We start from the raw sequence: 14,404 nt of genomic DNA on the forward strand, positions 1-14,404 counted from the left end.
AGCCAGATCCTGGGTGCACTTGGCTTACCTGTGTCCACTTCTAAGACTATTCAGACTGCTTTGTGGTCCTCATTCTGTCCCTGCCTCTGTGGTTTGTGTCAAAGAGGAAAAGACCATAGACCAATAACTCCTAAAATAGTTCCAAGAAAGCACGGCAAAGGGGAAATAAGACGTTGCCTGGACCCAACTGGACATTGGGAAGGTTTCCCAGAGCAAGGAACGAGTAGCTGGGAAGCAAGCATAGATTTAAAAAGGAAGGTACAGAAAAGGGGAGATAATAGGAAGAAGGAACTGTCAATAATCAGGGTTTATGTGTGGTCCCAGTGGGTGCTAAGCCTGGAGCATCCCCAACCCGAGGATGCTGCTCTGCTCGGGAGATACCAGCCGCCTGCTGAGCAGGGCCATATTGCTCTCTGCAGGTTCGACTGGTTTAAGGACCTGGGGCTCAAATGGTATGGCCTCCCCGCTGTGTCCAACATGCTGCTGGAGATAGGGGGCCTGGAATTCAGCGCCTGTCCCTTTAGCGGCTGGTACATGGGCACGGAGATCGGTGTCCGTGATTACTGTGACAACTCTCGATACAACATCCTGGAGGTGAGATTCCCTCAATGGTCCCCAAATGCAGGAACAGAGGACACAGCTCTATCGCTTTGGGATTGGGAGGTTGGATGTGTTGGGACAGAGCTGAAGCTTTGGTAAATCTAGAAACGCCAGACGCAGCTGTGTCTTTCCTAGTGAAGGCTGAAGTAGCCAATAGCACAGCCGCCACCACAGAGAGCACTGTGTGAGCACCTTGCACGTGAGTCTTCCCTTGACATCGACAGAAGGTTCTCTGGGCCCCTTCAGATGTGGAAATCTGCAGATGGATGGAGAGATGACTCACTAGGTCACATGCTTCCTACCCAAAGCATGAGAAACCTGAGTTTAATCCCCAGAACTCACATTTTACAAGCTGGGCATGGCACTGGTTGCACATAATCTCGGGGGAAGTGGAGTAGAGACAGGTGGATCTCTGGGGCTTGATGGCAGGAAGCCTAGCCTATTCGGAAAGTTCCAGGCCAGTGTGAAAGCCTGCCTCAGTGAACAAGGTAGTTGGCCCCTGAAGAACTGCTCTCTGGTCTCTGCATGAACATATATGCATGTGCGCATGGAGACACCCCTACATATGCAGAAACACACACACACACCCAAATACCTCAGATACCCAAGTCCCATACATAAAACTCTGTAGTGTTTACACTGAGCCTCCTGTATATCAGAAGCCTCTGCAGCTGACATATGGTTCTAGACACAGTATAGCTGCTGTACAAATGGCTGTCAGTCTACAGTTTAAGCAACAGTGACCAGAGAAATGGCTGTGCATGCTGTGTACAGATGCATTGCTTTTGAGTATTTTGGACCTGGGTGGTCTGATCATGCCATTAAGGAGTACTGGGCGTGGATTGCTGGTTGCAGAAGCCACACAGGGTGTTTGAGACGATTGGTATTCTTGGTGTATGGCGTTGGTTTGGTTCGGTTTTCCTGTTTGTTTCTGTGATAATGATGCTGTACTGAGATCGCTGAGCTCACTAGGCAAGCTCTCTGCCACTGAGCTGTCTCTGCAACCCTACTTTATTTGGAGGAGTATCTTTTCATTACATTGTATTTATTAGCAAATGTCCTTAGGCAATTTGCAGCTATCCGTCTTGTTTCCAGGGAGATTACAGAGAAACCGAGGAGTCCGGGGTTAGTCTGGATCATATAGTCTTTCACTGAAGAATCGAGATTAGAACTTAGAGCCAAGCACTTCGTTTAGGCTGTTAAACCTAAATGATAACCCATGCCTGTAATCCTGTACTTGGAAGGTAGAACTAGGAGGATTAGGAAGTCAGGGCTGTCCTCTGATACTTGGCCAGTTCTGGGCCAGCCTGGGCTACATTCACTGGTATTGGGGTTCATCAGCCTTGCTAGGGTGACCTGGAGAGTTTCTTGGTGGCAGGGCCCCAGCCCATAGGATTCTTACACAGTCAGTCTGGGGTATAGTCCGAGTATCAGAATTTTCAAGCTCCCTAACAGTTGGACATCAGTATCTACAAGCCTCTGGCAAGAAAGAAACCCACATTAGGTGGTTTTCCAGTTCAAGCAGTATCCTAATTCAATTGACATCTGGAAGTTTCATCTTTGGTTTTGTTTGGTTGGTTTTTTCCTTCAAGTCAAAAGGGCATTTTTTTCAACAATTTTTTATTCTTCTAGTCAAAGTAATGCTGCACCGTGCCCAGCTCTATGAACCTTTCCCATTTCAGAAATTTACCAGGGGCATTAGACAGATTTACATAAAGCAGGACCTGTTTACTTCCTGTGGTGTTGTCCCTGATTCCGATCCATGCTAAACTGAAAACCTTTGCCTTGGACAGTAAATTAATAAATCTGCTCTCTGCTCTCCACTCTCCAGGTCGCCTCATGACTTAAATGAGAGACTCTGTCACCCAGGCCCTTCAATTCCAGCGGCTAGACACAGTGTCAGCCAGGCTGAAGAGCAATTCACCCAAATTGAGCATTGGTAGCATCTGAGTGTAGTAATGAGACCTGGGCTCCCACCAGTGACTAGCCTTGACAAAGGGAAGGAAGAGCACAACTTTAATTAAGGAATTTGCCCCCGAGGCCTCTGCCAGTGTAACCTGGCTACTCATTTCTATTATGTCAAGTACTAATGCCAGGCCATATTTCTTTCCAGTTATTTTGCTAGAGTATCATTGGCTTAGAACGCAGCTAGCCCCCGGGTCTCCAGGTCTCAAGTATTAGGCATTTAGCACATACATTCTCCTACACTGATTGGCACAAGAGTTTAGTGGCTTAAGGGCCAGCCATGTCTCTTTAGTTACCAACTGGGTTGTCAATAGCAAATCTTCGGAGCCTGTGAGCGAGTCAGTCAGCCCATGAGTGGCTAACTGATAATTAAGAATGAAAAACACCACTGTCTTCTGGTCTGAAATCCAGAGTTAGCCAGCCTGTGATTCGATGCTTTCTTTGCCCTTCCAGGAAGTAGCCAAGAAGATGGATTTGGACATGAGGAAGACGTCCTCTCTCTGGAAGGACCAAGCCCTGGTGGAGATCAACATTGCTGTTCTATACAGCTTCCAGGTACCAGAGGGCTCAGCACCAAACTCAAGCCTCAAAGGAAAGAGGAGAAAAAGAACCTTTTAGAGCAGCCATTCTCAACATGTGGGTCAAACGACCCTTTCACAGGGGTGGCTCAAGACCATCCGAAAAACATGGATATTTACATGATGTATAACAGTAGCAAAGTTACAGTTATGAAGTAGCAATGAATATGATTTTACAGGTGGGGGGGTCATACAATGAAGAACTGTATCAAAGGGTCACAGCATCAGGAAGGTTAAAAACCACTTCTCTAGAGACTCCAAACAGGGGGCCAAGGGTTCTGCCAACAAGGCCCACCTTTGAGGGCTGGAGAGATGGCTCAGTCAGGAAAGGGCTGGCTTTACAAGCATGGGGTCCTATATTCAATCCCCAGAGCCCACACAGAGAGCCAAGTGGGGGGGAATGAATGCTTGTAACCCCAGTGAGACAGGAGGCAGAGATTCCTGGATCCTCTGTGGCTATCCAGCCTTGCCCACCTTGGTGAGGTTCCAGGCAAATGAGAGATGCTGTCTCAAACAGGCATCTGAGGAATGGCACCTGAAGTACCTCCACGTGCACACATATGTGCAAGCACCTTCATACACACTTGAATACATAAACACCAAAAAACTAACCACCTCCAGGGGCTCCCATCTGTCACGTGAACTACTTCTTGCCCATATGCCTTCGTGTCACAACCTGGGCAGGGTGGACATTTGATGTAGAGAAGTGAGAGGAAGGACTGAACTTGATATTTGAGATTCTGCAGTTTGATGATGGGGTCTCCATGCTTTCTCATCTCTTAGAGACTCAGACTTACCCTCAGTCGTATAGCACCCCACCCCCTATTAGGAGTTATAGTTAGATGGGTGGGAAAGAGACCACCCAAACCATTCTGCTCTTTAGCACAAGGTGGGCACTGTCATTTTGCCAAGTGGACAGGCCCTAACTGATATCTCGGCAGCTACTTTGGGGACTTGACATTAACCTTGCCCTAATAGACAGAAGATAGGCACGTTCATTCAGACCTTGGGTGGATGTCAATAGAGCAAGCACCTCACAGAACATCAGGATTCAGAGATCCATGCAGGAGGCAGGGCAAGAGGCAACCTTCCATGGAGAGCTAAGGAGCTGTAGAAATGATCAGAACTTGGCCCCTGATGCAGACACCCAGGACATGGGAGAGGTGAAGGAAGGGAAGGGAAGGAGTTGGAGCAGTGTCTCTTAGACAGTCTGTGAATCCATGCCCACCAGCCCCAGCCTGTGCTAGACTCTGGTCTGCCCACCTGCCTCTCTTAGTTAGGGTTTTACTGCTGTGAACAGACACCACGACCAAGGCAACTTTTATAAGGATAACATTTAATTAGGTCTGGCTTATAGATTCAGAGGTTCAGTCCATTATCATCAAGGCAGGAATATGGCAGCATCCAGGCAGGCACAGTGCTGGAGAAGCTGAGGGTTCTACATCTTCATCTGAAGGCAGCTAGTAGAAGACTGGCTTAGCCGGGTAGTGGTGGCGCACTCCTTTAATCCCAGCACTTGGGAGGAAGAGGCAGGCGGATTTCTGAGTTCGAGGCCAGCCTGGTCTACAGAGTGAGTTCCAGGACAGCTACAGCTATACAGAGAAACCCTGTCTGGAAAAACCAAAAAAAAAAAAAAAAAAAAAAAAAAAAGAAGAAGAAGAAGAAGAAGACTGGCTTCCAGGCAGCTGATGCCCACAGTGACACACTTCCTCCAACTAGACCATACCTACTCCAACAAAACCACACCCACTCCAACAAGGCCACACCTACTCTGACAAGGCCACACCTACTCTACTCTGACAAGGCCATGCCTCCCAATAGTGCCACTCCCTGGACCAAGCATCTTCAAACTACCACACTGCCTTATTCATTTGATCTCTAATAGGCTCAAACTCACTCCTTAAAACCGTCTACGATGTGAGGGTTTATTTCACCACTATAGTTACAGAAGGTAAATAAAGCATGGAATAAGTACACAGACATAAGAGAAACCAAAACCCCAAGAGTCTAGCTCCCACTTTGAGGCTCCACCCCCGACTACAGACGGATGAGGAAGGTCTTCAAGATAGACTAGAACCAAGCAGAACCTTTCTCCTGTGCAATTAGACTTAAGGAACTTAGAGTCGGAGCTGAGAAGATGGCTCAGCAGGTAAGAACACTGACTGCTCTTCCGAAGGTCCTGAGTTCGGATCCCAGCAACCACATGGTGGCTCACAACCACCCGTGATGAGATCTGATGCCCTCTTCTGGTGCATCTGAAGACAGCTACAGTGAATTAAGCTGGAGCGAGCAGGGCAGAGAAGCAAGCTGGCCGAAGCAAGCTGGGCCGAAGCAGGGCCGGAGAGCAGCCACACACATGATGGCTCACAGCCATCTGTATAGCTACAGTGTACTCATACACATAAAATAAATAAAATAAATCTAAAAAAAAAAGAAAAAAGAAAAAGAACTTAGAGTCCCAAGGCTACACAGAGAAACCCTGTCTCAAAAAAACCAAAAACAAACAAACAAAAAACCTTAGAGTCATAAAAGGCTGCCCTTTGGCAGACCCTGTAGGGGAGGCACCCAAGCATCCCACCTTCTTGTCCTTCCTGATTCCGTATCCCCTCTCTTCCTGCAGAGTGACAAGGTGACCATCGTTGACCACCACTCTGCCACCGAGTCCTTCATCAAACACATGGAGAATGAATACCGCTGCAGGGGAGGCTGCCCCGCAGACTGGGTGTGGATCGTGCCCCCCATGTCGGGCAGCATCACCCCTGTGTTCCACCAGGAAATGCTCAACTATCGACTCACCCCATCCTTTGAGTACCAGGTCCTGCCCCACCCTGCCCCAGGCTCCCCTCTACCCTGAAACCCACCTTGTATGGGTCAAGTTTTCCCAACACCCAAGGGCCATTTTCAAACAGTTCAGTGCTATAGACATGGGTGTGCCCAGTAGCCGAAGAGACTTACAGAGACAGGAAGTAGGTATTCAGGAAGAGGAAGTGCAGATCCAGGAAGAGTTTGGGCTGGACATGGTGGCACACACCTAGAATCCCAGGACTCAGGAGAGTTGATACAGAAGGATGAGAAATTTGCAGCCAGCCTGGGCTGTGTATCCAGACCCTATTTCAAACACAGAGTCTAAGGGAATGGGGCTGAGGGGGAAGGGCTGGTGGGACAATGCAGAGAGATAGACCAATCACCTTGTACAGGGACATGCATGGCCATCCTTGGCTCAATCCCTACCTTGTGGGACTGAGGTTGGGCAGCCCCAGCCCCAGGGAACTCTGGGCACATCCCAGTGGGATTGAATTTCCCCAGGGCTTTGACTAGTATCATGGCTTCTCTTCCCAGCCTGATCCATGGAACACCCACGTGTGGAAGGGCACCAATGGGACCCCCACAAAGCGTCGAGCCATCGGCTTCAAGAAATTGGCAGAGTGAGTGCCTTGCACTGGGGGGTGGAGGGATCTATCTATCCACAAGCTGGGAGTACCTGGAACTAGGCAGGTGCTGTACCCTGTGCCAACTCAGTGATAGGTACTTCCATCCCGCTCCACCAGCATACAGGCACACACACATAGACACACACACACACAGACATACACACACACACACACACACACACACACACACACAAGGTATTGAGTTAGGGAAGACCAGATTGAACTACATAACCTTGTCTTTTAATAATAATAGTAGTAATAATAATAATAACAGTAATAACAATAATAATGTTTTACTGAGATAAATGAAAGATGAAGAAGCTGTGGACCAAGGCCCCTGAGGAATCACTTTCAATCCAGAGTCAAGCTGGCATATATAGTGTACACCACAAAGATGATGTAATGGGGTCACCAATCTTTTGTCCTCAGAAATTAAACCCTATCCATCCACTTAGCGGGAACCTTTGTTTGGCAGAAGACGTTGACACAAACTAAGCTAGCTTGTCTTCTGTCCCCAGATCCTAGAACCCTCACGTGAAGCATCCAGGTATACAGCAGGTACCATCTATAATAGGGACCCCAAAGGCAAGACTCCAGTCCACCCTGCAGTAGCTGACCTAACAGACTTAGACCTAGTACACGTTCCTGATCTCTCTCCCTCCATCCCTATTTCCCTCCATCCTTCTTTCTTCCCTCCATCTCCACAATTTCTGCCAGTACGAGCTCACCAGTAGCCTCCTTCCCCTACCAAACAGTCAAATTTGGCTACAGTTTCATCCTGCAGGCTCCAGGAGAGAAAGGCAGTTGAAAGAAACACTGTTACCAAGTTCAGGGTGGAGACCCTGTGAGCTCTCTTGGCTCCCAGCCTTCCAGGGGAACCATCCAGGCACCTTTCATTCCTCTCCCTCCCCCTGTACTCAAAACCTTCTTACTTTGTGGGTAGTTTCCCTAATTGTATAAAATGATAAACTTAACCGCCAATAAGCCCCAGGTGGGTGATATCTAGTAATTTGTTTTCTAGGAGATTTGTAGTGAGGGTAGAAATGGAAGTTCAGGTACAGCTAAATCTGTGGTGGGCAGCCACTTCCTTTTCCCTGTCCCTCCCCTTCCCCTGCCCTTCCATCCACCCATACAGCCCTAGCTTAAAGTTCTCCAGATTGGTGTCAGACTTCTCCCAGTTTAGGCACAGCATCTTTAAAAATTCCCACTCTCTCTGGATAGGTATTTGGTATCTATCTAGATGGTGCCCACTAGGTATCAAGCTCCATCCAGAACCTTGGCTGAATGTGTATTTGTAAATAAAGCAACCTGGCTCTTCTTTTGTGGGTGTTATAAACCACTGAAGTCCCACCAGTAAAATGACTCAGATGGTAAAGGCATTGCTTCCAAGCCCGAGGACTGAAGTCTAAATCCCAAGATCCACATGGTGGAAAGACAGGACCAATTTGGGCAGGCTGACCTCTGACTTCCATGCCTAGGCTGAGGCAAAAGCACATGCAAGAAATGAATACATAACATAAATTCTTTTCTAAAAAAATCTCTAAAGACCCTCTGACTCAGGGCTGGGGCATTATTGGTGACATTATAAGGTTCTCAGGGCTAGATATAGCCACCCAACAACATCCAAATTGCTAACCTTGAACCTCAGAACTTGTTCCATTGGAGAACTAATGTAGAAATCAATACAGTCTCTGAGCTCTGGGGTATAGTGTGTGTGTAGGGGTCCCTACATCTCAGCATCTCATGTCCCTTCTGTCCTCCATTCTTCTCTCTACTGACTCCCTTGCAGGGCTGTCAAGTTCTCAGCCAAGCTGATGGGACAGGCTATGGCCAAGAGGGTCAAAGCGACCATTCTCTATGCCACAGAAACAGGCAAATCACAAGCCTATGCCAAGACCCTGTGCGAGATCTTCAAGCATGCCTTTGATGCCAAGGTGAGTGAGTACTATCAGCTCCCTGGACCTTTGCAGAAAATAAATAATTCATATATTTGCATTCAATTTGCATTCAAGAGTCCAGACCACATACAACCCCTATCTCTAGCACAAAATGTTAGTAGACTGAGGAGAATCTATCCTGCTGGGGATCCGTGTGAGAGACCTAGCTCTGTGGCTCATATCACTGCAGGACTTTCAACGTTCATCTATGAACACCCACTATAATGTGGGAAATGACTAGCTATATGTATTTTCCAAACGTATCTGACCAACAGACCCCTTGTTCTCATCTGGGAAGACTGAGGTTCCTTAGAATGTACTTTGAGACATGTGTAAGTAAAGCTACAACACAGCTAACAGTCTTGTCCTATGGTGGGCACCTCAACCTTGAAGAGCTCGGGCCCTCTGAAGCACTGGAGGCAAGATTAGAGAAGACTGAGCAAGCCTGGTCAGGTACTGCCTGATCAAGTGTGGGCTAAGCTAACCATGGTCAGGACTCCACTATCATGAAAAATCCAGTGACCTGAGATTAGACACATGGCTCAGCCACCCAAGCACGAGAATTGGAGTTTGGATGGCCGGCTCCCAAATGCAAGTGTGTGGTAGCCTGCCTGTAGTCTTAGCACCTGGGAAGTAAGATCTAGTCTCCTAGCAACCATTTCATTGGACCAGGACCCAGGATTCCCAATAGTCCTTCAGGGCACAATGGCCATAGCAAGATTTCATGCCAACAAAAAGTGTTAGTGTTACCTGTGTGAGCCCACTGAATAGTAAACATCTAGAACCTTGGGCCCCATGCAAGGAGGCAGCTCAGAACTGCTCCCTTCTTCCTCCTCACACCCTCATCCCTTATCGCCTTATCTCTCCCTGTCGCCACTCACCCCTACTCTCCTCCTCTGTGTCCCTGCCCCCCTAGGCTATGTCCATGGAGGAGTATGACATCGTGCATCTGGAGCACGAAGCCCTGGTCTTGGTGGTCACCAGCACCTTTGGCAATGGAGACCCTCCTGAGAATGGGGAGGTGAGTGGATGCCCCTGTCCTAGCATGGGGTTCCATCCCCCAGAGAAAATAGCCACATCTGGGACCCCTTCCCCACTCAGAAGTAAGATCTCCCCGATCCCCAAAGCCAAAATTTTGATTTGATCCAATTTGGGCGAGTGGCACAATCCCACGTTTTTTTTCTATCAGTGTCCCTTGGGAAAATGGTCCCCTGGGTGAACTATGTGTCTAAGGTACCCCAATTCTGAGCTCAGAGCTGTACTTTCATACATCAAAGAGTACAACAGGTTAGCTGCCCACTGGGGTGGAAAGTTCACACCTGCACTTTAAATGGCCACCCCACCCCCACACTTGGGTTAAACCTGCAGCTGGGGCTCCCCACCTCAACCCCTGACATCTGTCCATCAGGCATTGGGCTCCTCTTTTACCAACTACAGCCCCAGACTTCGTGCCTACCTTCTTCTAATACGTTCTTCACATTGTTTTGACTTCTAGAAATTCGGCTGTGCCTTAATGGAGATGAGGCACCCCAACTCTGTGCAGGAGGAGAGGAAGTAAGTGAATGTCCTCCAAATCTCCCCCCCCCATGTCATAGGATGCCCTTGGGGACCAGTGTGTCTTATTGACACCTAGGATTCATGTGAAGGCTGGGCCACGGTTGCCAGTTTTTGGAGATGGAGTTTTAACTGGCAGTCTGGGTTTCACCATGCCTGACGGCGTTCTGGTCTCTGACTCAAATCTCCTCTGTGCCTCTGATTCCTTAGTGATCAGCAGAGATTATCCCGTTTACCTCAACTCTGATTGCTGAGAACCAAACCAGAAAAAAAAAAATGGGAGAGTCTTAGGAAAGCTTAGGCCCACTGTGCAAATCTTGATTCTCACTGTCCATCCCTCCTCTGCCTTTGAAACCCACACTGGAAGTCAGTGGGAGTCACTCTGTCCTTAGAACCGCCCGTCTGGTATGCACCATGATTGCACAACCAAGGTCAAGTTCAAAGAGAGTAAACAAGTTACCTCCTAAGGTGGATGCCTGTGCTTCACACATAGTTTTAAAGGAGTCATATCTCACATTTTAAAGGCATTTTAAAGAGCTGGCAAGATGGCTTGGTAGACAGGGGCTTGCCACCAACCTTGATAACTAAGTTTGATCCCCAGGACCTATATGGCAGAAGGATAAAAGTGTTTTCCCCCTCAAAGCATTTTACAAGGCAGATACATTTCTGGTCCAGACCATCTTTGGAAATCTCCAGAACCTTCTGCAAGGTGTTGAACACAGTGGAGGTACATGCTGAGCTACCCCTCAAGGAGGCCAACACAGGGTTGCTTTCGGAGAGCAAACTCTGTGACTTAAGAATGTGTGTGCAGTGCCATAGCTGACTGCAAATCTCTCCGGACTTCCTCATGAGTGCACAGGACCAAACCCAGGTTCTGGGTACCCAAGGATCAGAGCCATGAGCACTTCATAGGCAGCCCTTGCTCACCACCACCACCTCAAGCATCTTAGCCCTCAACCCCCACCCCCTTTCCATTCACAGCAATTCCCCATTCCTGCCTCCTTCAGGGAGAGATAGGGCACCATCCATTCTCCGCTCTAGGTACCCGGAACCCTTGCGTTTCTTTCCCCGTAAAGGGCCTTTCCTCCCCAATGCTGACTCTGAAGCCCACAGTCTGGTTGCTGCCCGTGACAGCCAGCACAGGTAGAGAGCATCCGTGTGTGTGTGTGTGTGTGTGTGTGTGTGTGTGTGTGTGTGTGCATGTGTGTATGTGTGCTTGAGTACAGGTGCACACGCATGTATGTGTATGTGTATGTGCTGGTGTGTATGCATGTATGAGTGAATGTGTGTGTGCTGGTGCGTATGCATACATGAGTGCATGTGTGTGTATATATATGTGCATGTATGGATGTATATGTGTGCACGCACATATACATGTGTGTGCACATGTATGTGCATGCATGAGTGCATTGTGTGTGCTGGTGTGTGTGCATGCATGAATGCATGTGTGTGTGCTGGTATGTGTGCATGCATGAGTGCATGTGTATGTGCTGGTGTGTATGCATGCATGCATGCATGCTGTATAAATACCCAGTGTTAAAACATCCCTGGCTACATTTGAGTCTCAGAGAAACCTGAATTCTAACCTAGGCTGCACTACTAACTCAATGACCTTAAGCAAATCCCTTGACCTCTCTGGACTTGGTCTTTCTCATTGAGCAAATGAGAAGAAATCTCTGCTGTGCCAGTCTCTAGAGGCTGGTGCTGAGGATGGAGGGAATTATTAACAACAGGCAATGCAATGGCAGAAACCTCCAGCCTCATACAGTACACGTGCTGATATTTTTACCCCACAACCATCCACCCTGCCTCCCCCGTTAACCACACAGCCACCCCCCTGGTATGCTGCATGACAGATTTGGAGAAGTGACTCAATGTGAGTCTATTTTGGGGGCAGAAAATACACATCCGTGTATTTAGAACCTTGTTAGAACAAAAACTTTGAAAAGCATCCAGCCCAGAGACACTCTGCCAGAACTCGGGTGTTCTTTTTTTGTCTTCTCTTCTTCTCTCTCTCCTTTCCCTCCTTTCCTCTCTCCCTCCTTCTCTCCCTCCCTCCTTCCCTCTCCTCTTCCCTCCCTCCCTTCTTTCTCTCTCTACTTCCTTCTATCTCTCTCCCTCCCTCTCTCTCCTTTTACATTCTAATGTGTTTCCTGGGATTCTGCCTTAGTTTGGGGGGGTTGAGGAAGAAAAGGATTGTCAGTTGAATATTGGAAATCTTGTTTTAGTTTGTTTTTTTAAGATTTTGTTTTAAATTATGTGAGTGTGTGTATATGTATGTATACTTGTGTGCAGTACCCACAGAAGTCACCAGGGGGCACTGGGTTTCTTGGAGCTGGAGTTATAGGTGTTAAATGCCTCCATGCCTCCATGTGGGTGCTGGGAACTAAACTCAGATCCTCTGCCAAAGCAGCAACTGCCAACCCTTGTTTTTGTTTTGTCTAAAGATGAAAAGTCTAGATGGAAACTGATTTTTGTTTTCAGTCTCGGGTTTCCTGAGCCTCTTGTGCTAAGGCCTGAGTCTTGGATATCCTCCTTGGCTGTGGAGACTATGGGGAGACACTCAGCCTGTAAAGTGCTTACCTTACAATCGTGAGACCCTGAGCTCCATCCTCAGAACCCACATTTTAAAAAAATATGGCTGGGTGTGGCGGGGCCTCAGAAGACGGAGGCCACATTCAAATGTGGCCAGAGATGTTCCAACCAACACTGGGCATGCATCTTCTAACGTACACAGTGCACGCATGCACACACATCAGCACACACAAATGCACATACACCCCCACATGTGTATATAAACATAAACATACACATGTACGCATGTACCCACAAGCACATGTACTTGCCCACAAAGTATCTACTCATGCCATAGATCTAAAATTAAATTAAATGTAAGCTAAGATTAAATAATATAAATGTAAAAACATAATATAAATATAAAATAAGATATATCTGTACGAAAAACAGTTTCCACATTTCCTGGAAATGCAGCTCATGACCCTAAATGTCTAGGAATGTCCCTCCATGACAGGAGAGTGTTGGGGGGTATAGGCCAGCATTGTGGAACTTTCTACTGACATATCATCCATCTATGCTGGCTGTAAAGTAGCCACATATGGCCACTGAGCACCTGGGATGAAATATGATGCACACAGGCAGGGAACCATGTTTTAAATTTTCATGCAAATACGCACTGTGGGTTGAGCATATTTTCCCATGCACCCCAATCTCTCCTCACCCTTCTGTCCCCTAGACAGCCTCAACTCTTCTTTCATGCCATTTATAAATATATGATTTTATGTATCACTATATAATTTAGAAGCTACCAATGAGAAGAAATATGTAATAGTTGTCTTTCTGGGGTTGGCTTAGATAACCATCACCCTTGTGCCCATTTTCCTCCAAATGATATGACTTCATTCTTCTTTATGACTGAAAAGTCCCCTCTGAGTACCTACTATGTGCATCCCACATTTTACCTAGTATGCGCACCTCACATTTACCTACTATATGCATCTCACATTTTACTTACTATGTGCACCTCACATTTTACCTATTATGTACATATTACATTTTACCTACTATGTACATCCCACATTTTATCAAGTCCTCTCTTCTTGGACACCTAATTTTTTATATTTATTTTAATTTTAATCTGTTGTATATATTTTAATTCTTTACATTTTTATGTTTATATTCTTTAATTTTAGTTTATATTTAATTTTAGTTTATTTACATCTTACCTTACATTTATGCTTTATATTTATATCATCTAATCTTAGTGTATATTTAACTTAATTTTAGTTTATTATAATTGATTTGGGGTTAATATGGCCACAGAGAGCAATGGCTCCCATATTGCAAGGGTGGTGTCTTAGTTAGGGTTTCATTGCTGTGAAGAGACGCCATGACCAAGGCAACTTTTTTTGTTGTTGTTGTTGTTGTTGTTGTTTTTGGTTTTTTGAGACAGGGTTTCTCTGTGTAACCCCGGCTGTCCTAGAACTCACTCTGTAGACCAGGCTGGCCTTGAACAAGGCAACTCTTATAAAATAAAACATTTAATTGGGGCTGGCTTACAGGTTCAGAGGTTCAGTTCATTATCATCATGGCAGGAAACATGGTGGCACACAGGCAGACATGGTGCTGGAGAAGGAGCTAAGAGTTCTACATCTTGATCCACAGGCAGTAGAAGTAGAGTATGCCACACTGGGTATAGCTTGAGCAACTGAGGCCTCATAAAAACTGCCCCCACAGTTACACACTTCCTCTAGCAAAGCCACACCTACTTCAACAAGGCCACACCCCCTAATAGTGCCACTCTCTATGGGCCAAGCATTCA

At 46.9% G+C, this 14,404-nt stretch overlaps 1 protein-coding gene across 5 annotated transcripts in view; it reads left to right on the forward strand.

The window, feature by feature from the left end:
* Nos1 (nitric oxide synthase 1) overlaps positions 1-14,404 on the forward strand; it is a 175,176-nt gene that overhangs the window by 122,538 nt on the left and 38,234 nt on the right. For 4 of the 5 annotated variants that reach the window (XM_031337634.1, XM_031337632.1, XM_031337635.1 and 1 more), the window contains 8 exons: positions 420-594; positions 3,019-3,120; positions 5,764-5,958; positions 6,483-6,568; positions 8,364-8,508; positions 9,428-9,532; positions 10,007-10,065; positions 11,107-11,208. In XM_031337634.1, coding sequence (XP_031193494.1) covers positions 420-594; positions 3,019-3,120; positions 5,764-5,958; positions 6,483-6,568; positions 8,364-8,508; positions 9,428-9,532; positions 10,007-10,065; positions 11,107-11,208 — 969 coding nt within the window. The remainder of the gene's footprint in view (positions 1-419; positions 595-3,018; positions 3,121-5,763; positions 5,959-6,482; positions 6,569-8,363; positions 8,509-9,427; positions 9,533-10,006; positions 10,066-11,106; positions 11,209-14,404) is intronic. The other variant, XM_031337636.1, reaches the window with a different exon arrangement.

This window comes from Mastomys coucha, unplaced genomic scaffold (genome assembly GCF_008632895.1).
Source record: "Mastomys coucha isolate ucsf_1 unplaced genomic scaffold, UCSF_Mcou_1 pScaffold22, whole genome shotgun sequence".
Taxonomy (NCBI): Eukaryota; Metazoa; Chordata; class Mammalia; order Rodentia; family Muridae; genus Mastomys; species Mastomys coucha.